This window comes from Falco biarmicus, chromosome 9 (assembly GCF_023638135.1).
Source record: "Falco biarmicus isolate bFalBia1 chromosome 9, bFalBia1.pri, whole genome shotgun sequence".
NCBI lineage: Eukaryota > Metazoa > Chordata > Aves > Falconiformes > Falconidae > Falco > Falco biarmicus.
The window spans coordinates 3,095,867-3,120,780 of NC_079296.1; the positions used below are offsets into that span (position 1 = coordinate 3,095,867).

The window sequence follows — 24,914 nt, forward strand, 5'->3', positions numbered from 1 at the left end:
GGGCAGGCAGGAGCAGACAGACCAGCCTGGTGCCCACCAGCTCATCTCTGTGGCTGAGCACTGCAAACTGCAGAGGCATTTCTCCAAGGCATTCTGTAAAATGATGGGGATGTAGAAAAGAAAGATGTAAGCTAATGTCTGCTACAATTACGCTTCAAAATCAAAAGACCAAGGCAATTTATGTCCTCAGCTCGTAGCTGAGAAGATTTCCAAATTACAATTAGCAACAAAATATCTTGGAAAACTAGAGAAATTCCCCCCAAATTGGAAAAGTGTTACTGTATTTCCAGTAAATTAAAAAAACCTAAAGGGAGTAACAGAGGGCTAACCATGATGGCTTACTTTTACATCAGTCGCATCTTTTTAACAAGAAACTAATGTTTTTTTGGAAAGAGTTTTCATAGAAAGTAAACAGCTTTGTTTGTTAAAATTACCTGCTTGTTTTGCTATATCTTAAGAGATTTGTGTGATGTAAGAGACAATTATAATTGTTTTATATCCGATCCTTTGTTTGTGGCTTCTCCAGTGTGCTTAAATGAATGCTGACATTTTAAATAAAAATACTTGCTGTTATGGAGAGGTGATAGAGTTTGCGTTAGAAGGATTAAAACTGGGTTGCTGATCTCAGAACGCATTGTTGTAAGGTGCTGCAGGGATCACTGTGCTGCTGCTCACGGCTTGCCTGAGTTGTAAATCATCGGGGGACTTTTGGGTGGTGATCTGCATGGCCTGACCAGGTGGTAATGGTTCAGGAAGGTGCAGTTTAGGTGCAAGTGCAGGGTGTGCATGGCTCTGCCTTGCTGCAGTTGCCTTAGCTGAACCCATGTATGTAATCCCTGGGCTGCAAGTGCAGCACTGAGGCAGATGAAGATGACTTGAGCTGAGGATATCTAAAATCAAGCAGCTTTTCTGGTCCAGAAATTTTTCCTTAAATTTTGTGTCATTTTCTGCTTCGGGAGGGCCTCTGGCAGCCCCGTGTGCCAAGTGGGGTGAGGCTGGCCAGCAGCAGCAAGGTCACCGTGCAGCTGGAGAGAGCCTCCTGCCAAGTCTGGCCAGGTCGTGGTGGGAAAAAGATCGGGACCTGATAAACAGGAGGACCCGGCCCGGGAAAGGAGCTGCACAAGGAGCAGGATTGATCCTCAAATGCTGCCAGCTTCTGCGGAGCTGCTCTGCCAGTAAAGAGAAAAGCAGAGGGAGGGGGAAGGTAGAGAAGCAGCTCCAGCATAATCCCCATAATTGGGCTTCACTGAAGCTCCCTAGAAATTGGTTAAAGTCTTAAAAATGCAACTGCTGTATGGAGGAGCTGGACTGCCCTTCTGAAATGCAATTGCATTGCTCGATCTTGGAACTGAAATTTTAAACAACGGTTTTGCATGCAGCCGGCTGGGTAGCATATCTCCCCTCTGTTTTCTGTGGTAGCTGTAGGAGATCTGACCCTCTGCAGCAACAGCGGTGCCAGTAGTGACCGGTGAAGTGCTTTCCCTGTGTGCTGCCAGCAGCTGTGGTTGGGGTCTCCCCAGGTGGAGCCTGGCTCATGGGGGTTCGCAGGGCTGTGGGCAGTGGAGTCAGAAATGCTGGAGGTCACGGTTCATTTTCTAGCTGTCATGGGCATTTGTTAGGTTATCTCCAGGGGTGAAGTAAGGTTGCTTCCCGGGTGCCACTTCTCAAATTATGCTGGAATTAATTGTGGTACAGGATTGCTATTCCTTCATTACCTGTCACTCAAGGGTCACATGAAGAAACTAACCATCCTGTGGGACGCTTGCAGCCCCGCTGATGTGTTTGTGCCCTTTGGGGTGAGGGTCATGGTGTGTACTGCTGGAGCTTGCCAGTGCCCTGGAAAACACTGCAGGTTTCTGCGTACTCTGCTATGGTGAACAAAATGAATCTTTTAAGGTATAAAGATTTTTTTCAAAATGGTAAATACCTTCTTATGTATTTGTGGAATATTGAACAGTAGTGTTCCTCACCAAGGTTTGGTTGTTTTCTTTTAGCAATCAGAGAGGATGGCATGCCAGGAGGCAGAAACAAAAGCATCGGACCTGTCCAGGTGAGCATGTCAAGCCGTTTCTCAATAGTTCCCTTCAGCCTTTGCTCTCCTGGCCTTGGCACAGAACTCCTCTCACGATGGTGGGCTCGGACTGTGCCAGCAGCTCGGAGTGGGACGGGGCCACAGCTGATTTGATTGAGCCTTTCTCAGCCTTGCCTGTGCCTCTTGCTGGTGTAGCAGGGCTTTGACTCTCCACAAGTGTTAGAAATACGTCATGAACTGTAGATTTTTAAATAAAGCTCGGCGCTTGCTTATCCCTGGTAGGGACATGGTGTGGTCCTAGGGTGCCTGTGTGAATTCACAGGCAGTCTTGTGGTGCTCTGTCCTTTGTGAGCCGCACAAGGACGTCCGTCCCTCTGCAGCTCCCAGTAAATCTCGCAAGCTGTCTGCTGCAATTCCTTCAGTTGTTCCAAGAGGGGCACCCAGTAAATGTCTCACTGATTGATAGCACAGCTTGTCTGGAGATGTCTTGTAAAGCGCAAGGTAATTCAGCACAACAGCTTGTACTGCACGTGTGAGAAATGATGGCCATTTCCAGCTTGCTTCTAGAAGAGAGGTCTTTTAAAAGTTTACTATTTATTTTAATAAAATAGAAATAACGCTGAAAACATTTTCTGTGACTCTGTGTGCCTCTGAAAAGACTACTCGCTGTGGTCCAAAACCTAACCATGAGAAGCCAAGCAACCAGATGCTCTGCCTGCTCAGTAAGGTCCTCCATAGCGAACAGAGAAAAAGGCAAGAATTAGACAGTGCAGCTGTGCCTGTGGTCAGTAGCAGAAAACCTAGCTCAATGAATAAAAAAAAACTCTTACTGATGGTAGAGCATTTTCTGCTGTTGGCAAGCATCATATTTATAACAGCATTAGTTACTGATTCTTAAAGCGTGTGCAGGCCTATCAAAGAGCAAACATTTCATTTCTGGCCAGGTAACAATTTTTACTGCCTCTCTGAGCAATGCAGCTGTAGTAAGGGCAGCCTTTGCTAGCCAGAGTGGGCCCTTGCTCATCTGAGACTCACGTGATCGGTCAGTGTTGGACCGCAGGTTATGCCATCAACTCCATTTCTTGGGGTGAGACTATTCAGCAGTCGCACTCTTCGCATGCTGTACTGGGTAAGCCTGCTGAGGTTTTTTGGCACTTTTGCAAGACTGGAATAAACTGTCTAAGCAATGTTTGGCTCTTTAAAATGTTCAGAATTCACTGCATTTCTTTGCAGCATGTTAACTTGAGTGGTTTATGTATAGTTTTATATAAATAGTGTGTGTATATATATATGGTATATGTCGATAGTATATATTGTTATATATATATCTAACTCTCTATTTTGTGACAGCCTTGCTTAGGGACATGCACACAATTTAAAAAAAAAAAAAAAGCCCCAAAATTTTATGTTGCATTTTCCCTGCTACTGATACAACATTTCCCCAGGAGCATGACCAGCTCCTTCTTGAAACTTTATACTTCAGTGCACTCAATTTTTATTTTTAGTCCATTTTAGCTTCATATGTATTACTCTCTAATACTTGTTTTAAGTATTAGATGCTTGGTTACTTCTTAGGGTGCCACCTGGTTCTTATTTGGGGAAAAACAGTGAACAATGATTCCCTGTAAATGTTTTCCTGACTGATTTTATATATGTCACCTTGCCTGTCTCAATTGCTTTATCAAACCGGAGCCTACCTCACCTTCCGTTTGGCTTTACCTCTGCTGAGTACTGAGTGATGTTCCCAATGAACTGGCCTCAATTACTCCCTGGGTTTTCACTGTGTGACAGTGCCTGATTTATGGCTTGTTGCTGTGTGTATTTGACATCATCTTTCCATGTGTTCATTCCTGTCTGCTGTGTTATCGTCACTTGAATCATACTGCAGGAACTGGAGGTCACCACAATTAGCTGTAAATAGAATTTTTCATGTGCGTTGTTATATGTAAAGGACAGATGTGGTATCTGCAGGAATGGCAAAGCGTTTCTCCTGCTGCCGGGTGGTTTCAGCTCTGCGGGATGTGACTGCTCGGTCAAGCTGTTCAACAAAAGCAAGGCTCTGCCTGGTTTCTGTTCTCAGCTGAAGTAACCAAATTATCCTGTATCTGACAGATATCAGAGGAAGAGATTGAGAGAATTATGTCTGGGCAAGAATTTGAGGGAGAGGCAAACATGTCATGGAGCAACAACGGAGACAGTGACCATAGTTCCCCTGGAAATGGAGTTTCTGAGAGCAACCAGCCTTCACCTGTTTCTACTCCATCTTCAAGGTGGGAATGACCCCTGGAAGAATTTTATATTACTGTAATCTTGACTGTCTTTCCCTGAGTGATACTTTGGGTCAGCGTAGGAAAAATACACTGTGAGTGCATCTTTGTGTAAACCGAGCATGCTGCAGACTCTTTCATCTCTGATTGCGCTTTAAGAAAGACAGACGCTGGATTTGAAAAGAATTGAACTGGGAGGTGAAATGCTCATGAGCAAATTAAAAAGGCAGCAATGCTGAGTTAAAATTATATTTAAAATATATCTCTTCATTTGTATTGATAGTGTTTTCTGCAGATCATGGAAACTTGATTACATTTCACTGCTCGTTCTGCAAAAACTCTTTTTCTGCAGCATGCTCAGGTTTTGAAAATAAATTACTCTGTTTAGGTTACTGGTTGATGGTGTTGTATTAATGCCAGTTACTGTTAGTGCTAGCCTCCTGATGCGGCCTTTGACGGTAAGCACAGTGAGAATCTTAGACTCGCATTCCATCTGCTTTCCAGTTGCATCTTAAGCTAGGAAACGTTTGTGTTCACTGGCTGTGTAAATACTTAATTTAAAATCCCAAATTCTGGCCCTTTAAGGAAGCTGGGGTGGAAATGCTTTTGTACGGCTGGGTTTCTGTTTTTCTCCTGAGTGGCTGCTCAGCAGCAGTTCCCAGATCTCCAGTAAGAGGAACTAGTGCTGAGCCAGGCTCAACGTGAGGCAAGCATAAGGTGTCTGGTCTGCACACTCAATTCTTTTCAGTGTACAGTTTAAATACAAAGGCATGTTCTGTTCTGTCTTCTTTCCCTGTTTTTATTAACGTTTCTGATGGAGCTGGGTGCCACATTTTAATGAACCAAATGGAATTTTTTGGGTATATTAAAAAGCTTTTCCTTTTCCAGTAGGTCTGTGGAGCTGAATGGATTCGCTGCACTCAGGGATCAGTATATCGGGATGCCAGTGTCCATGCACTATCAGTACCTCCCGCACCTTTGTAGCTATTCTGCTCACTCGGCTCTGATGCCCCCTCAAATGCGCAGCCTGGACCCTCAGTCGCACAGTCTTATTAATCAGTTGGTGTCAGCAGAGGACCTGGAGCCGCTCAGCACACCGATGCTCATTGAGGACGGGTGAGTGTGCGTGGCAGGGTGCGAGAGGCTGTCCTTTCAGTCTGGATGTCCCTGCTGCATGCACGGCTGCGGCTTGTGCTGCAGGGGATGCTGACGACAGGGGTGGTGGCTGGGTGCATGCATGTGTGGCCCGATGGGCGTGAGGAGCACGTTCCCTGGGAGGAGATGCAGCCATAGTGCAAGCAGCAAACCAGAGCCCATCCCGTGGGTGGCCTGTGCCCTTGTCTGGGGCTGGAGCTGGCATGCATGGACCTTGCGTGGGGTTCCAGGCTATGAGGCCAGGCTGAGCCTGTGCAGGAGTGCGGTTTGGTGGGTTTCAGTCCTGAGACCGCGTTAATTGTGCATAGGGCCTGGTAGTAAGCACAGTGGCTGGAAAAATACACACAGGTGGAAAAAAAGCTGTGTAGTCTGTCTGTTGGTGAGAGCTGCAGGACTGTCTCAGAGGCTGAGCTGCCCAGCGGACTGTGCTGGCCAGGTGGGTGACCACAGCAGTTAGAAGGGCTCCCCTCATGGCCCCTGGCTGGGCAAGCTGGGTGCTGGCCCTGTGGCTCCTGCTGCCAGGTTACATGCTGGGCACCAGCACGTTGGGCACTTGAACATGAATTCCTGTGCTGTTTGCTTTGTTTTTTGAGTGCCTCGTCAAATGATGTCATTCAATGTTTTTAATGGCTTTTATGCCTTCATATTGACTGTGCCTGCAGGTATAAAGTGACTCAGGCAGAGCTGTTTGCGCTGCTGTGTCGTCTGGCGGATGAATTGCTTTTCAGGCAGATTGCTTGGATCAAGAAGCTGCCATTCTTCTGCGAACTCTCCATCAAGGACTATACCTGCCTGCTCAGCTCTACGTGGCAGGAGCTGATCCTGCTCTCCTCGCTGACTGTTTACAGCAAGCAGATCTTTGGTGACCTTGCTGATGTCACCTCCAAGTACTCTCCCTCCGATGACGAGCTGCACAGGTGAGACATCAGGCTGAGCTCCTGGGTAGGGGCTAGAGATGGAGGAGCCATTGGGAGGATGGCAGTCAGGCACCCTGTGACCAACTAACCACCTCTCCTGGGACAGGTCACTTCACTTGTGGCTGTTTTCCTTTTCTATTTTTTAGGGAATGGTTGTTCCAGGCTTAGAAAGTGCCTCATGGTTAGTCAGTATTGAATCAAAACTTCCCTCTGCAGGGGAAGGTGCATGGTGCTCTGTGGTGCTATTTGAATTTTCTGTAGCAATGCTGTCATCCTCCAGCCCAGCCCTACAAACTGCCTTTTTTATGAGGAGTGTAAAACTAAGCAACACTCTGGGTAACCCTGAAGTATAGGATGGAAGGTCTTATTTAAAAACCCTTTGGGCCAGTGGAAAGGTTGTTCACAAAGCTAGTTGTCTGTATTATCAAAGTGTTCATTATTAATTGCTATTTCATTGTTTTGATTACATAAATTTAAAGATGTTGCAACTTAGTTCTTGGTTTTTACATAGTACGTACTATCTGATGCTCTGAGGAACTTGCCTTTCATTTATCATTTTGGTCAGAGTGTTTTTTGGTTTGGGTGTTTTGTTTTGTAGCCTTGGTACCAGACAGATCCTCCCTTTGTAACAGGCTCATGATCTCACCATATTATGGCAGAATAGGTAGGACTTACAGGAACTGCTGCCCAGCTCCCTTACAGTATCTGCCCTGTTTGTGGTCTGCCTGTGCTAGGCTTAGCAATTTTGCAAGAGTCGCCAGGGGATCCAAGTGTCTGATGAGTGGACATTTAAAATGCTATTGTGGTCCTCAGCCGTCACAGTATCTAACAGTTCTTTGAGGTTCCTTTGTGCATCTGTTTTGACAACTGGAGGGGCTGGCTGGCTGAGACCACGGTGGAGGAGTGCAGGAGCTGAGAGCTGGACCCAGGTGTCTTATTTCCTGAGGCAGGTTCCTCTGCAGCACTGTTCTACCCGGCCATTCATCGTGCATCTGGTGCTGGTCCTGCAAGGAACAGTAAGGGTCATAGAAAACCACAATAACACTTGTTCCTGCATTCAGCTGTCCTTTTGTTCCTGCTGTCCTGGTCAGAGCCTCAAAAGAGAAGTGTTTTGTTTCATTTTGTGTTTGTGATAAATACAAGCGAGAGGTAAGATGACAAGACAAAGGAGGAACCCTCGCCCTTCAGAAGCCGGCAATTTATTGCTGGTCGCCTCGAAAGTCCTTCAGGGAAGATCTGTGCACGTGGCTGAAAATAGGTGTTCTTGGGAGTGGAATGTCTCTGCAGTCTCTTCTGATTTAGCTTTTCAAGTATCATTAATTGTCATTAGTAACATGGGAAAAAGCACACCAAAAAAGCCATTTAGCGGGAAGTTGCGCAGATGAGGGGTCTCAGGCTGCATGGCTCCCTCCCAGTTGTCTTTATGGTAGTTGAGCCATAGCTTGCCTTCTGCAGGTGGCGGTGGGGTAGTTTGTGGGTATCGGTCTCCCTGTCCGATGCAGTCGTGGAAAAGCTGGTCACTTTGGATTTGAGCGGAGGCTCTTTTGGAGAAGTGTCTGACTTGAGGACTTGCTCAGAGGCCCCTGTTTCCTCTGGCATTGATCAGTAATGATTGCAAACCAGAGTTCATTAGATCTCACAGCTCACTGAAAGAATCTTGCTGAGCTGTGATAGTCTGGCACTTTGGGGTTAATTTCTGTTCTTATTTAACAAAGTGACAGGAGCAATGCTAATACTTAGGTAGGTGACAAATGAAGGCATAGGATGAGCTCCCCAGTCCCCATGTTTTAATCACTTCTAACAACTGGCTAAACGTTCTGTTTGCCTGCTAGATGAAATGTTTTCTTTTATTGTGCTGTTTTTCTGGAGATGAATATGAAATGAATAGATTCCTGACCTCCCCCAGCACTCCTGATAGCGCTTCCCTTCCCCCTCCCTCCCCAGCTGATGCCGATAACTCCCAGCCAGAAACTTGCCTGGTGTAAACTGCGAGGAAAAGTGTGTGGAGGAGTCAGTCCTCGAGAAGAAATAGGGCTGTGAAAAACAGAACAGCTTTGTTTGAAGGGGGGAGGAAAGTATGCACAGAAAAGTAAGACAGTTCAACTGCAGGAATGAGAGAAGAGCTCTCCTGGATTTACGAAGTGATGAGTGGCTGGTAAAAATGTGCATGCTCTAAAAACAATTAGACCCAGCAGACGACTGAGTGGTCTTTGTGCTCATTAACTTCTTGAGCTTTGCAATCTTGCACCTGCAAGATTTTTAATGTCAACTTGAGAGCAAGAAAACTTGTACAACTTTAGATTAGCCGACAAGGCTTTCATCACTTACAATATTACTTTCTTGAAGAAGTGACCTGGAGTTCAGATAGCTTGTTTTCACTTCTCTGAGGTCAAACTCCACCATGCATTTTACAAATAACTTTGAAGTAAACAAACACGCATGCCAAAATAAGGTATTATTCAGTGAAAAAGGTTCTATTTTTGTTCTATTCAAAGATGGCTTTCTGGCTGTGCTCTTATTCTTTCTGCTGTACAATGCCAGAGCACAGCTGAAGCTTCCCTAAACACTTTTGTCCCACTTCTGAGCATTTTTGCAATACGTGGTTTCTTTGAAACCAGGGATTTTGCTGTGAGATGTGTTCCTGAGAGCCCACTGTGGCTGTTGGCACGTATGGGATGTTCCCACAGCATGCCTGCAGGCATCAGCAGCCCCCCGTGCCCTCCAGCTCTGCTTCTGCCTGTTGCTTACGCTGTGGCTTTTCCATGGGGCACATACACACATCACTCCTGAGGAAGCAGCCTGGCACCCTGTTCAGCAGTAGGACCTCATTCTGCACCCACAAAATCTCCATCAGGCAATTTCCCAGGAGGTTTTGGGGGGATTTGGATGCCCTGTGCATCAGCATGCCCTCTCCTGCCCGCCTCTGTCGCAGGCTTCCCTTGGCAGGGGTGGATGGGCAGCTTGTTTCTAGCAAACGGCACAAATTCACAATGAGTGTGGCTGTGCCTGGGGAGGTGCTGCAGGGATGGTGGGTCCGGATCCCAGCAGAGGATCCCTGGAAGTCCTCACTAGCAGCAGTGCTTTCCTGCTTGGATCTTGATAGGCATTTATTAAGTGCAATGAATCCTGCACATTCTGTTTGAGGGGGGAAGTTTAGAAGGAGGCAGCATGTGTTCCTTAGCCTGTACGATTCAACCCTAGACCATAGGCTGCAGTTTCGCTCACTTTAACGTTGGCTATTTGTGGTTTCATGCATACTCCTATTTGTGGGAAGGATCACAGCCTTCCTGCACTATGTCTAACCTCAGAAGTGCTCAGCTGAGGAAAATTAACAAACCATAATGAACAGGAAATAAATATGGCTGTGTGGAAGTACGGAATCTCTTTGAGTCACTCCTGGGAATTTTCGGGAGGTGAGCTTCCTCACCTGCCTGTCAGATAAATGAAGTGTGTGCCACTGTTGTACATGGGTCACTGTAATTCCTCGGTGTTTAAAACAAGGCTTTTCCCAGCGGCACTCTACAGTTATGAGAAATTGTAGGCACTTTTGTTGTTAGAAATGGGAATGTTCTGGGGGCAGTCTGTGCGGCAGGGTCTGGGGTCGGTGTTCCCGCAGTCCTGCACCACCAGTGCAGCCCTGTTTGGGTGCTGCTCTGCTCAGCTGGTACCGTGACATGGTGACATGTGCTGTACAGAGCCAAAGCCTGGGGACCGCGCTGATTCTATAGGCAAATTATAGGTTAAAATTAATTTATCTGCTTCATAGGAGGGAGGGGTTTGTTTAGAACCAGCAACTTGGATATCAGGTTGGATGTGTTTGTTGCAGAGAACCAATGTTCCCCTGTAATGTGCTGTAAAGCGGTGCCAATGCCAGGTCTCGGGTGGGCTGTGGGGTGCTGTGCAGCTGTGCAGGCCCCCAGGGGTGCGTTGGTGTTTCTGCTGGCGACCAGTGCAGGTTATGTTGGGTTGCTGCAGATGGTGGAAAGCACAAATGGAAGAAAGGTGTGAGGAGGTGAGCGGCAAGAACATGTGAAACACTGCTGGGGGTGGCTTGTCTTCTGAATGGGAGGAAGCACTCCTCTAGCAAATTCTAGCCATTCTAGCGAATCCAAGGATTGCTAGAGGTGCTTTTATCCTGCAAAAATATCCATCAGGAGTAAAGTGCAGTGCTGCGTAGTGTGGCTGTGAGCTGCTTTCTCTCATGGATGGAGACAGTGCAACACGAGGCAGAGGGGAAATACTTGCTGACCCCTGTGTCTGGCAGGACAGGGGGTGTGTTGCAGGATATTTTCATGTCCTACAAGAGAAGTACCGCTCCACATTTCTGTGAAATCTCATCTCATTCCCCAAACTGCTTAGTTAACCCTCCCATTAGCCTAGTGACATGCAAAAGCACAATCCTCACTGAAATCTGGGAAAATACAAGCATAGAGAGGCAAAGCAGCATGCCTACAAGCACACAAGAAGTTTTTGCATATTGCTGGCTCCATCAAACCTTTTCCTCTATCAGAGCAGGCTGGTGATGAACTGGATCACCAAAAGATGGTTTTTTGCTAAAATATCTATCAGTTGAGTTTGTAACTGAGTCCATTTTCCTTCTTACTTCTACTTTTAATGTAATGGTGCCAGCAGACTTCAAGCAGTTTGGATGACAATTTTTTTCAATTCTCTTGCAAAATGCTTCAATCTGTGAAGTTATTTTAATAAGCTTCCTGCCTTTATTGTATGGTCTGTGTCCTGTATAAGTTGATGTGTGATCTCTGTCCTCCAGATTCAGTGAAGAGGGGATGGAGGTGATGGAGCGGTTGATCTACCTCTTTCGCAAATTTAACCAGTTGAAGGTCAGCAATGAGGAGTATGCCTGTATGAAAGCCATTAACTTCCTAAATCAAGGTGAGTCAATAAAGCAAAGGTATTGACCCCACTGGAGAAATTCTCTGAAACAGTCTGAGCACCCTTTGCTTCCCTGATGAGAAAAGGGAGGAAGGGTCCAGGGCCCACAAAGAGGCTCGAGCTCTGAGCCCTCTGTATGTGTTTGCCATCATGCAGACCATGTGCCATCCTGAGTGGGATACTTGGGTACCCACATGAAGAAATCTTGGAAGTGAATGAGTTCATTTGCTTAGACAATGTTTATTGCCTTTAAGTATAGGCAGTAAGGACAGTAGGTGTTTCATTTCACATATGTACCGAGGGTACCAACACCAGAATAAGAACAGACAGAGAGGCTGGTGAAGCCTTTCTGGGTAAGGTTTGGGTGAGTGATGACTTAAGCAGCTGCTAACAAACTTTTCAACGGACAAAGATGTTTCATCTAAAAGTATTACTACTGTAGGTAACTGTTTAGGCAATAAACTAGATGATACTTTAAAACCAGTTAATTTCCATGACTTTTTTTTTCTGAAGTAAACATTGACTATTTGCATGACATCCTTCCAGAGATTCCCGACTAGAAAATGTGTTTGTTCATTTCTCTGCTTTAAAGAGTGAATTTGTAAAACCAGTCCTCTCTTTTCTTAGAGCTTTTCTGACTTGAAAATATTTACCTTCAGGATATATACTCAGGTCATATAGCTAGCTGGCTTCCTGCTTTTTAGATTCTATACCTAATGTCTACTCTTCAACGTGAAAAGTAATCATGAGTGAAGGATTTACGTGCAGGCAATGAACTCTGCCCAAGAAGGGACTATCCTGCTGTTGATTAACCAGTGTATGAAGGCTGGCAGTCCAGGCTGCTGCGAGACCTGGGACACGTCAGAATCCATGCAGAGTAATTCTTCAACGTGTGAGGAGATCCTGGTCATTTCCTAACAACTGTAGTGGGCTGAAATAGCTTGGTATAGATCGGGTTGGTTCCTCAGTAGTGCTTAGCCCTGTCTCCACTCATACGCTGTCCCAACCCACTGCTTGTGGGTCCTCTTTCCCAGTGGCTTGTTGTGGCCCTGCATCTGTTGGGCCTCGCAGGACATTTCTTCATGTTGTAAATGAAGAAAACTAGAGAGGCAGATGCTTAATGGATGGTGTTCAGCTGTAATTTTGGAAATAAATGTCCCCAAAGTCTTTTGTACCATGAAAGATAGTTGCAGTCTGTAAAAATGTGCCACAGGCTCTCTCCTCCCCCACTCATTTCCAGCAGGAGATAGTGCTGACACTTCAATCCGTGCCGGGATGAGGTTCCGGTTTGCTTCCCTGGGCAGTTTCCTGACACTGGATAATACACTTCTCAAGCTGTCTCCATTGTTTTCCAAAATGTATTTTCATTAACTTCCTGTCTTCTTTTATTTTTAGTTGAAGTTTGCAATTTTTTATGTGAAATACCTGAGAATTATTTTTAAAAGTCGGCTTTTGAGCAGTAGATAAATGCCTCTTCCGTCAGATGGTCTTACAGCACGGAGCCTGCACCAAGGGTCCGCAGCTTCCTTGCTCCACCATGCTGGATCCTTCCCGTGACCCCCAGCAGCGTGCTGATGCTGTTGATCATGCTGAACGGTGGCAGTGGGACTTCCTGCCAGGGTGATAGCTTGGAAACGTCCATTTTTCCTTTGTGTATGTTGCCTGACATTGGCAAAGCTAAATTTAAAAATAAGAAGTTGACAAGTTTATAAAGCTCATGTGACATAATTCATAAGCAGATGGGGAGAAATATGATGATACCTTGAATTATAGAGTTGAGTGCTTTCCTCAGCCAAGATGATATAGCTAAAATCAACATGTTACTGTCTGAGGAAGTATTACGCTGAATCTGCTGTGAGGACTAAACCTTGACACACAGCTGCTTTACACCAGGCAGGCAGGGATTTAAGGTTGCTGGAGCTGTTATCTCCAAGAGTGTTCGTTGAGCTCTGCAGATGAGCAGCTTAGGACATTAGCTGTTCTCATCCTGGCCTTTTGTGGAAGGAAATCCTGTACCCAACATGCATGTAAAGACGCATCCGTGATGCAGACATATCCTGTGATGAGGGGAGATGGGAATTTTAGTATTTGTCTAACTGGGCACTGGAAGCCAGTCTCCAAAGCAGGGACCCAGCTTAGCGTTACAGAAATCAGTCTGTCTTTCCTGAAGAAATGGCAATAAGTGTGAGGCTGCTGCTCTTCTAGGATGTTTTTGTCATGTTTTCATTACTCTAATCATATTCACTTTCAGACATCAGGGGTCTGACTAATGCATCCCAACTGGAGCAGCTGAATAAGCGGTATTGGTATGTTTGCCAGGACTTCACAGAGTACAAATATCCACAACAGCCAAACCGTTTTCCGGATTTAATGATGTGTTTGCCAGAGATACGATACATTGCAGGTAACTTTTTGAGCTCCTCTCCCCCCTGGGATCAAGTGCAAGTTACGAAATTTGCTTTTAAGAGAAAATTAGTTTGTAACAGTGAAATTCTTGCTGACTTTGGTGGAGGATGTTTGTGCAGCCCTTTCTCTATGGAAGCTTCTCTCCCACCCAAAGGTGACCTCCCATCACTCCTAGCTCACCCAGCCAGACTGGCGCTTTGCAGGTTGTCCTTGGGATGCTGGTGGACGCAGTGTTACGTCCCGCTCCAAGAAGACATGCCTTGCCCTGACCTTTTAAGTACTTTGGTTGGGATCTCCTTTTATTTTCTTCCTTTCGGTCCCAACTTGGAGGTGTTTTGTCTCAAAAGTGTGTAATTCTGGACTGAGTAGTTATAAGGAACAGAGAGATCCCTGAAATGCTGCTTAATTAAGGAGCAGGCGATAAGCAGAGCAGTGGGCAGACCTGCAGCCTAGCCCCCTGGTTTCAGCTCGTCTGGAACTCTGAAATCTGCAGGTGAAATTTCAAATGCACTTGTGTCACTAATTAGATCTACGGGGTCTGATGTTACTAAAACATTGTTTGTTCCTGACTGTTATGGCAAAAGGAGACACTTGCCTTCCAGTGTTAGGGCTCCATATGCTTCATTCTACTCCATTGTAATGAGCTAGATAATAATCACAGAGTAGCTCTCGTAATTTACTCACTGAGATTGACAAGGGAGTTTGAGGAGAGATGGGATTTAGTCTTTCCCAGTATATATCTATAAATAAGTCTCTGTTGTGGAGAAATCATTTTGATCTGACTTTGCCCATTTATTTTGCTTTCTATTCAAGTAAATAATAAATCCTGTTGTGTCCAAATGAATATCAAATGTCTAATGTAGCAGTGGGATGATTAACTGTTTCTCTGAGAGGTTCAAGGTAAAACCATCGCCAGCGTTGCTGGCTTAGGTGTCTCTGAAATCTGATTCAGGAGTGGCTGCTAATTCCGGTTTTTTTCTTACCAGGAAAAATGGTGAGCGTCCCCCTGGAGCAGCTGCCTCTCCTTTTTAAGGCCGTTCTACATTCCTGCAAGACAAGTGTGAGCAAAGAGTGAGCCCAGCTCGCCCTGGCCAGTGCCTTATGCTGTGCCTCAGGCAGGGAGCTGGCTCACCCCGGGAGAGGGGCAAACGCGATCCGGGCAGGAGACAGGGCAGTGGGTGTCCCTGCCATTGTAGCAAGAATCTTTTTTGTTTGTTTTTGGTTTTTTACTCTTTTTCCTATATATTTATTTCACGACAGAGTTGAATGTATGATCTTCAACACGATGCACATGGTTCTGTATGAATGCAGCAGATGCATTCTCCAGCAGTTTACAGAATGTGAAGATGTTTAATGTTACAGTGTTTGTTAGGGTTAGTTCTTTTGTATTTGGGGGCTGGGGACCGAGATGACTAAGACTACCTCAAGGAGAAGATGCTGTTCGCGCACTGCTCTTTCCATGATTTGTATCCAAAAGCGTTTGTCGTAGAGAGCAAACGGCCTCACCTCATCGACAGAGCTGTTAGTATCCCAAATGGATGATTTTGGAGAAGCGGGTGTTAGAGAAGTGCCAAGCTTTTTTTCTTTAATTATAATAATAATTCTAAAAAGGCAGGGAGTGGAGAAGAAGGAAAAGTCTGTCTAGCCAGCTGGTTTCTTTTTCCCTGACAGTTTTCAGATGCAGGTGGTAGCTCCTGTGGTTTCCCTGCATCCTGCCCCAGCAGCATCATAGTGCTCCCAAGCTGTGGGGGCCCTGCGGCCCCTGTCCCCTACTGGAGGCTGCAGGAGCGGGCTCTGCCCCCAGCCCCAGCTTGACCAACTGTCCCCTTGCTATTACTGCAGCACCTTTCCATTTGATTGAAATTGCATTGCTGCAGTTTGTGGCAGGCTCATGGCGTTACACAAAGCTACTCTTGTTGCTAGAGAACTGCAAGTAATTTCTCATCACCTCCTAAACATCCATTTTAGGCTCACGAAAGCAGGAAAGACCTACTTAGAGAAGAGGCAGGATTGCCCCTTTCACTGTGTTCCTCCAAGGTGGTATCTGACCGCTGAGGAGGCTTCTGCATCGCAGCGATCCCAAGCAGCCCATTTCTGGGAACAGTTAGCATACCCTGTGGTTAAATGTGACCTGTGTAACAGAGTAAGGGACTCCAGTGTCCTCTGGTGTGGCTTTCTTTGCTGGACTCGGGGAATGGGTGATCCATAGTCATATCCTGCCGGGACTGTTCTGCTGCTTGGGGAAGCCCTCCTTGCCAGGAAAAGTAGTATTAATGCAGTACTTGGTACTGGTCTGTCCTAGGTGTTGCAAGGCTTGAATTTTCCATCCAGCAGCCTCCACACCACTCCACTGCAGGGAGAACTGGTTTAGCGGCAACTGGTTAGCTCTTTGAGCAATTGCTAAGTGCTGGTGTTTATCTAAACTTGGGCATTCTCACGAGTTAACCTCACAGGTTCCTGCTCACGGTAGCGGTGGGGAGGTTGCATGAGATGCTCTTGCTCTCATCTCCTTCGTTAAGAGTTAGTGTCGGATGACTCAGTCGCTGTCCTAGGCAGCTGTGTCACCCTGGCTGGATTTCCTTCCCTGTGTCCTTAGGTGTGAATCTGATGGTTAGGTAGCAAGAGGGTTCATCAACAAATGTTTGAATGCTGTTTGGAAAATGTTTTGGGAAGCAACTTCTATTCCTTCAGGGCAGGAGGGACCAGTTGCTACCTTTTTGTCTGGCTGTGATGACAGCTGTGTGGCACAAAGCGAGTACTGCTCAGAGGTGCTGAAGCTGCTGAGATGAATGTGGTGGTGGACAGGAGAAAAATCTCATTCGCCAAAGCTGTCTTTCCTTCCCCTTCACCCCGCGGGTGCTCCCTCCGTCGCAGCCCAAGAACTGCTCTGACCCACTGGCTTGGCACATCTCTCGGTTAGTCAGCGGCTGCGCCGGGTGCTGGTGACCGCGGCCGGACCTCTCCCTGGAGACCCGCTGCTGGCTGACCGTGCCCCCACGGTGGCATCGCCGCCTTTGCAATCCCACTTGGGCATCTTCCAGCTTGACGGTTTCCCTTTTCTAAGAGTCCACTAGCTGCTCATTTTTCATTATTTAAATAGGATGTTACGGGTAACAGCTGCTGGGCCCAGCAGCAGTTCAGCTTGATAGAGCTTCACAATCCAAAGGCAGTTCCGTAAATCTCATTTACTTTCCGACTGTAAAATGAGACAAGCGCGTATTTCTCAGGAAAGCCTTCTGCATACAGCCTATACCTCAAGTGTAAATGGGAAGATTTTAGTATATCTGCTTGTAAGTTAGAAAGTGTTTCTCAGCTTTTAAGTTTGATTTCCAAATAGCTTGATATGATCTTTTTATTACGGGTTATCTTCTGGCTTGCTGTTTTATACACTAAAGAAACTGTTAAAATTGCATAGGAGTAATTTTATTCTACGGTTACTGAATTATTATGATCTGTTGATGAATAAGAGTTTGTTTTAATTAGTGTACGTAAAAGTGGTCATCTTATTGCCAAATACACAACAAAAATAATTTGTTAGGTATTCTGTGTTTATCCAATATAAGACTCCCAAAACTATTGCTGTACTGACAACAACGAAACACCTAAATTCATTTATGATGATGAATGGACGAGAATGTTCTGCTTTCTGTTGTATAAAGCAAACTTTACAAAGGTTGATTGGCAGCAGTATCCATTACCAAATAACCCATTTGTTGTAGGGAGTAGAAAAGCCTTACTAAACTGACAAGTAAGGAAGAATATTCCGAACCAGAATCTAGCTCACTGGACAGTCATTCTTAATATCTTCTGCACCAAGTCCTCTAATGACTTGTATTTTTTAAACAGGGTAAAGTGAATGTGTTGCATTGCAAACTCAGGTATTATGAGGAGGTAGAGATGTAGCTAGAGACGTAGAGACGTTAGGTCAGTCACTAGATGTATTTGTGAATTTGGTTTGAAGGACACCCTGGAAAGGCTGGAATTTTTGTTCCATTCTTCACGTAACATTCGGTTTACAGGGACTCATATTTTATTTGTGCTTAATGCTAGTAGGGGGAAGTTCATTATCTTTGATATCTATCTGCTCTTGCTTATCTGACCTTCTGTCATAGAGGAATCAATCAACAATAATAGTCTTTGGTAGAATTTTCTGCCATGACAAGTCAATTTTTATCCCCGATTTGAAAGATAAATTGGCTGACTGACCCCCTTCCTCTCCTTCATAGCATTTGTGCAGATGGAAAGCTGAAGAGTTAGTTTTAATCCGAACAGAGATTCGGGACATAAATTTGAAGTGTTCAGGCTCACGTACTCAGAGGGACTCTGCCGAGGTGTCCTAGTTGCCATTTTACAGCTCGAAGCTGGTCACCCAGCACAGAGAACAGGGCAGAAATTGCTGCTGCCGGGGCTGAGTCCCAGAGTGGCAAGACCCCAGGACCTGAACAAAGGCTTTTTGAAAGCGACTGGGTTTTCTTCCACTGCCTGCCTTTGGCTCGGGCTTCTGTCCTGTGAGCTGAGCCTTGACCCCACTGTGTGCGGCAGTAGCAAGTCCTTGTCCTCGGCATGCCTGGCCCCTCAAGAGGGCTGGGGGTGGAGGGACGACCAGGGCGCTCAGAGAGGCCGGGTACCACACAACTGATGGGCCCTAGGCATGGCACAATCGATGCAGCAGGAGCTCTCTCTCCAGCTGTTTTGCATACGCATTAGCTACTTTCTAATTGTTAGCGGTGCCGGTAGCGTTTGTCGTTCCCATTCTCATCTCATGCCTGCTAGTCCACAGTGCTGTGCAGAGGCACTGCGTGCTTTGGGTCATTGAGGTGCAGCTCTGGATTTTCCTGTAATTCTTAAATCCTGAGCTTTTGCTGTCTCCCGTCACGCGAAGACCAAAGGGGGAACGTGGCGTTTTCAGGGTGATCAGTGCAAAGCGGTCAGTCAGATTGCCAGCTGCAGGGCGACCTGTGCCGGCGAGCTGCTGCCCCAGTGACACCTGTGTTCCTCGTGCTGCGGTGTTGCTTTGAGTGAGCCAGAGCAGGCAGTGCCAGCACAGCGAGCAGGGCTCCCGGGCGCTCTGGCAGGGCTGCTCTCACTCGCCGTAGGTGGTCTGGGTGGCCGTGCCCCCACCCTGCAGTTGCCATGCAGAGCCTCGAGCTCCCATCGAGTGCCACTGGCTGCCCGTCTCACTCTGCCGCACACGGCAGGATCGGCCCCTGCTCTTCAGGCTTCCGCACAGAACCGCAGCCACCTCAGGTTAAGGAGTTTGTCTTGTCCTTCAAACCAACCTTTTTTTAAAAAAAACTTGAATTTCTTTTCTCTTTACTATGTTTTTTGAAATGGGGAAAAAAAAAAAAAAAGATTCTCCTGTGAATGTGCTATTTACCGTTCATTCCTTCTGCTTTCTTGGTTTTGATTTGAAGCTATGAAGCTTGGTGTCTGTGAAAATGTTGTTATTTCTCAGGATAATAAGCGGCAATCATCCCTGCCACATAAAAGGCAGGAGAAAGGGGGAAACTTGGGGAACTAGTTTAAGTATGAAGCTAATTTTTAAGTTGTAGATGATGTGTAAATCGAGGGTAATACATAGGATGTCAGTATCAAGCTGTGGTGTTTCTCTGGGTTCACGGTGTGTTGTTTGCAATGCACAGAAGCTCAGGGATAAGTATTTAAAATGTGACCCAGAGAAACCCTAGTTTTGATGTTGCAACAGTTGCTTTCTTTCACGACTTGTGTGGAGGGCCCATGGAACGCTGAATAAAGCCCCATATGGAGATCTGGGGGGGGGGAGACTTTTGGTTTGGCTTGTGGGAAGTTTGCCTACTGAAGGCTTAGATGTTGTGTAATGGGAAAAGCATCCCAAAGGTGCATGCTGCCATTTGGGCTCTGGGCGAGCAGACAGGAGGGTCTGGGCAGGGCTGCAGGGGGGGACCTGGCTCTCAGGCTGCAGCCCCCCACCACGCGGTGCCCAGCCTCCCCCCTGGTGCTGTTGGGTGGGGAAATGGTGAAGTGTAAATGCCATCGGTTTTGGTAACCTCACGCTTTTGTTGAAGGCGCATCAGCTCCTAGGGCTGGGAGAAGTTTGTATTTCCACATTACCTCATCCTTCAGCCTTTGGTGTTAAATGTGTTTGAGTGCTTGTGGAAAAGGGGAAAATGGGAATTTCTCTGTATCTCCCTGGCAGCCACTCCCAGCGTTCTGTGCTCTGTTGGTTATGAATTAGAGCATCTTAATTTCTGGTCAGTACATATTTCTCATCATGGGTTGGTAAGGTAGTAGACTCACTCCGACTGCTTGAGAAAGGTACTGATGTGTGAAACCAGCGCAGTTACAGCTGCCAGGAGTATCCAAAAGGCCCCGTCTGGCCCGATGCAGCCGCCGGCAGTGCCAGCACTGGGCAAGAGTCAGCAAATTTTGCAGGGCTGAAACCCGCCTTCCCAGCACTCTCACTGGGCAGGATCTACAAATCTGGGTGTAAACCAGCCCTGCAAAATGCTGGTGAGGCCAATCCAGGAGACATCTTCCCCTTGAAAAAAAAAAGAAAAAAATTTTAAAAGAGCTCCTGTGCAGCTGATCTCTAACAAGTCTATGAAAGAAGCAACATGGTTCAGTGGAAGAAATGCCCCCAAGGGCAAAAAGAAACAGAAATTGAAACCAGATGACGATCAACCTTAACAAAGCCTTTTGTGATTCATTGTTTTCTTTCAATTTATAAAATGTCTTGTAATAGTTGATAACATTATTGACTCAATTTCCATAACTAAACTACCTCGTGTGACATCCTGTTTATCATCTCAAAAGGGATTGTGTGAAAAACAAAATACTGCCAGTGTTTGTTGCCAGCGAAGAAGAGGGGCTGTGATGGCTGGAGTTTTGTTTCCCTTCCCATGGGTTGTGGCTTGTTGCTGCCGCAGTGTTTCAACCTGCGGGTGACGGTTTTGACTTTGCATCCCACCTGGCTGCCCGGGAAGGCGTTAGGCTGTGCACACCATGCTCTTGCCCAGCACCGATGTGCCGTGGCAGTGACCACTAATGCACCAAGCCGCTGTCGGCAGTGTGGGCGATGTCCTGCGGCTGCAGCCGCCTGTCCCCGCACGGTGAGGCAGAGGCTGTGGTGCTGCAGGGGAAGGCTGAGCTCTGGCTTCTCTCCTGCTGGAGCGCAGCCCCCGGCTGCAGCCACAGGGCAGGATGTGGCTCTGGCCAGTTTGGTTTTTGTTGGTGCCCATCAAGCCACGGGCCCGGTTCTGGCTCTGTCCTGGTGCAGATGTGGTGCAGAGGCTGTATTTGTAGCCCAGGACCTTGCAGAGCCCTCACACATATGTCCTGGGTGTAAGTGTGCTGGGCAGCTCAAGGAGGGAGCAGGTCCAGTTTGCTGCTGTGTCTTGTGCTGGCCCATCGCTGTTTTGCGGGATGTTTCCAAGATGGGTTGGACCCCATCTTCGGGTCCTTCCGCTGATGTTCTGGTGATGGTTTCTCCCAGCAAAACACTTCATTTTTCCCACAATCCCTTGTGTAAATCAGGGAAGCAGGATGTTGCCTCGGCATGACACATGGTGAACGTTGGCACGCTCAGAGCTGGGGCTGGGGCAGGACAGTGTATCTGGCCACTGCTGCCCTCGCCCCGCAGCCCCCAAGGAGGAGTGGGCACCGTGCTGCGCCTCTCGGGAGCTGCCTTTCCGTCACTACGCTACGACCAAATGAATGTTTCTACTGGCATGTCTCGGGCGCACCGTGGCACAGCCAGTCCCCCTTGCGTGGCGGGACCGGCACGGGTCCGTGGCAGCCCAACCTGCCCCTGCTCCGCTGCTCTGCTCTGTGACTTGACTACCTGTGGAAATGTGACCAATAAGTGTTGAACGCATGTGTAGCGAGTGTTAGCTGTATGAACTAATAAATGTGAATTGTTCTGCACCGGCAGTGTCTGCTGTTCGCTTGCTCCTTCCCCTTCAGCAGTGGCTCGCCCTCGGCAGGGGGAGGCGTCATCAGGGTGATGGAGCCTGGTGCTGGCCCGGGTGGCTGCTGCGGCACTGCCCTGCCTGCCGCCATCCTGCGGTGGAGCAGCCGGGGCTGGATCACTTGTGGGTCTGGGGAAGGCCTTGGTGCTGGCGGCGCCGCTGGGGACCTGGGCAGGTGCGCAAGCCCTGCCCTGGGCAGCCGGCAGCGTGGCCTGGCAGCGGCCTCTGCGAGGGTGGGGTTGGCTGGGGGGAGCCTGCTGGTGGCAGCTGAGGGGGCTCCTGCGCCTCAGCAAGGAGCGAAGGCTTGCATGGTCTGGGCAGTGGGTGCATGGTGGTCCTCTCCCCTGCCCAGGTCCCAGAGGAGAAGGCATGAGGACGGGTTTTCTCCTCTTGGCCATTGCAGCACTGCAGTCCAATGCAACCCGAGGTGCCCGCCATGGCACGCAGAGTGTGGCCATACCACCACTGTCACCCGGGCTGGTCCTGCCTGTGGGATGGCTGCAACGCAATCGCTCGGGTGGGTTGCTGTTGCTGTGGGGTGCAGCAGGAGGAGGGTTTGCACCAGCAGTGGGAGGAGACCCATGGGGCAACGGCTGCTGCAGGCAGGAGGAATAATCCAAACAAGCAAACACACCGGAAATCCTTGACCAGCATGCTCCAAAAGAGAAACTGCAGAAAATCATTTAAGAATCTCTCGTGTCACTGAGGTGGGTACATGTTAAAAGACTTAAGAAGCACTTTGTGTGTTTACATTTCTGCCCGTATTAGAGAGCGCCCACTAAGCCCACTCACGGAGCTGCCGCACTGTCACAAAGGCAGCACCAAATGAGCAGCTGGCCCCACTCCGCTGCTCCCTCCCGCGGGGCTGCCGGCACTTTCTGCGCTGCTAAACTCATAAAAATGTAGATGTTTAATATTTAGGAGCTCTGGTGCTTAAGAACATTTAGGATTTTTTTCTCACTTATTGCAGAGCAATAATGTAATAATGGCAGATCCTATGGCAAAGAAATAGCAGTTCAGTGTCTGCCTTCTGGCGCGTAGGGATGCAGCCTCCCCCATATTTCTCCTGAGCTCAAGGATTTTGTGGCTGATGGAGCTCCTGGGTTTGAACACGGAGCTGCGGGATTGTAATAAGCACTTTTTGTGTGGGGCAGAGCCGGTCCCCAGCCGCAGGGGAGAAGGGTGCAGGCTAAGAGTCTGCTTTCCTTTGCTGGCTGTTTTGGGGGTGTTTTCTTGTATTGTTTGCCCCTTTGCTGTGAGCCCTGGCTGCGGAGGGGGCCACCCCCCAGCTCTGCTGCCCCGTTTGGGAGGTGAGGAGCCATGCTGCCGGGTCTCTGCCCTCAGCCCCCTGGGTGGGCATGTGTCCCCCTTGGGAAAGGCCAGTTCCCTGGGCAGGGCGTGTGGGGGAGAGCTCAGCACCCCCAGCCATGCTTACAGGAGAGACTTGGTGATTCTGGGTCCTGCATGGAGCAGATGAAGGTCACCTAGGTGGGCAGGGCTGTCCTGCCATAGGCTTTCATGCTTAGGAAGTTCCCCGATGTCCTCAATCCACAACAGAAATCTGCTTGTTCAGACCTGAAAAGGTCTGGGGAGCAAGGGATGGGTGGAAGGGTTGTCCCAAAACTCGGGCCACGCCAAGGACCTGGCGGAGCAGCGATCTGCCCTGACCTGGGCCCATGATATTCATTTGCAGCCAGGTGAACAGTCGTGCCCCTCAGCTGGAGCATCGCGCTTGCCATAATCCCTCACAGCAGCTGCAATGAATGTGTTGGACTGTACATCAGCACAGCTCACCTCTGGGGAGGATGCTTGTCCCAGCCCTGCGCCACGGCCTCGTGCTGTCCCGCAGTCCCTGCATGTCCCCTTGCCAAGGGTGTCGTGGGAGCACGCGGTGAGCAGAGGGGAGACAAGAGAAGACATAGTTAGGAGGGGGAGTTGCTCCAGCAGCCCATTTCTAGGTGTTTCTGCTGAAGATCCTCCTTTTCCACCAGGAAAGCTTTGCTCCTCTTCTCAGTACGGCAGGAAGCAGCACATGGAGAAGCCAGATGTGCTCGATGTGGTGGCTCAGGGACTGCAGCGGCACCCAGGCAGCTGGGGCGATGAGGAGGGAGAGTGGCCAGCTCCTCATAGCCCAGGGTGCTGCTCCTCACAGGTGCTGGTCCCAGACCTGCTCCACCCCCCAGCACCTCCACGGACCCCACAGCCACGCTGTCTCTGCCCCTGCCGGGCTGCTCTCCACAGGGTGGCTATCCCCTCCGAGCTCGCAAGGTCTCCACTCCCCTCCCCGCTGTAGCACCATGCCTAACCCCTCCCCGCTCCTTCTAGAGGGTTTGCCACATCCTCGCTTCAATGCTGGCATAAGTCATGCTGCCCCACTCCTCTGCCGAGCGCTCTTGCATCTCCTGCCCTCTCTATTGTGCTAGTTTTCTTATTTACAGCAGTTCTCCTGCTCCGTGCAGCAGCTTGAGCAGCTTTGACGCCGCACTGCCCTGGATTTATTCCCTGTAAGGGCGGCCTGAAGGTCAGCAGTGGCGGGGCTCCCAGGGAGGTGGCAGAGGATGCTTTGCACACACGGGGCAGTGGGTTTGTCCTCACCTTCAAACCAAGAGGAGACACGCAGAGGTGGTGGGGCGGCCTCTCCCCTCGCTCCATGCTGGCACAAAGGGTTGCCTGGAAAGCAAGGCTGGAGTGGGAAAAGTACCAGCACATTTTAATTTTCAGCTCAACCTCTACTGACCACTGTATTTTGATTAGAGCTCTGCTTCCTTTTCATCTCGGTGCTCCGGCTGGTGACAACTGCCACAGCCTCGTGCGCGCAGTGCAATAGTTTATCACCGAAGGCCAGCCGCTCTATGAATTCAGAGCCAGCGCTGAACAAATCACGCTGTCACTAACGTCAAACTTGTTAACCTGATCTTTGGTGGATCACTAGTGTCAACATTGCACGGGACATACATTATCGGGCCCAAGGACTTTGGGAGATGCGTTTGTCAGGCTGCTCTGTCACAGTCCCACTCTTGACCTTCGGAAAGTAACTTTCAAGGATAAGTTGCTTTCCTCTTAAAAAGGGTTGCCATTCCCAGGAGTGTCACCCCACAGCCACTGGCTGGGACAGGGCTGGGAGGTGAGGCTGGGTCATGCTGCCGCAGCGGTGGTGTCAGCTCAGCAACGGGTGAAGGATCTGCTGGGATGTCCTGTGGGGCATCTCCCAGGGCTGGGAAAGGATGGCCATTGATGTCCATCACTGGCCACATCTGTTCCCTGAACTTCTCCCCATCTTGTCACCAAATGCTCTCAC

The 24,914-nt window shown here is 48.4% G+C and overlaps 1 protein-coding gene across 4 annotated transcripts in view; it reads left to right on the plus strand.

Moving 5' to 3' along the window:
- NR6A1 (nuclear receptor subfamily 6 group A member 1) overlaps nucleotides 1-21,572 on the plus strand; it is a 98,502-nt gene extending 76,930 nt beyond the window's left edge. The window contains exons 4-10 of one of the 4 annotated variants that reach the window (XM_056351382.1): nucleotides 1,995-2,050; nucleotides 4,145-4,302; nucleotides 5,188-5,415; nucleotides 6,117-6,371; nucleotides 11,143-11,264; nucleotides 13,516-13,668; nucleotides 14,657-21,572. In XM_056351382.1, coding sequence (XP_056207357.1) covers nucleotides 1,995-2,050; nucleotides 4,145-4,302; nucleotides 5,188-5,415; nucleotides 6,117-6,371; nucleotides 11,143-11,264; nucleotides 13,516-13,668; nucleotides 14,657-14,745 — 1,061 coding nt within the window. In that variant the 3' untranslated portion in view covers nucleotides 14,746-21,572. Of the gene's footprint in view, nucleotides 1-1,994; nucleotides 2,051-4,144; nucleotides 4,303-5,187; nucleotides 5,416-6,116; nucleotides 6,372-11,142; nucleotides 11,265-13,515 lie in introns of all 4 variants that reach the window. The other 3 variants (XM_056351383.1, XM_056351380.1, XM_056351381.1) reach the window with 3 other exon arrangements.
- The last annotated feature ends 3,342 nt before the right edge of the window (nucleotides 21,573-24,914 follow it).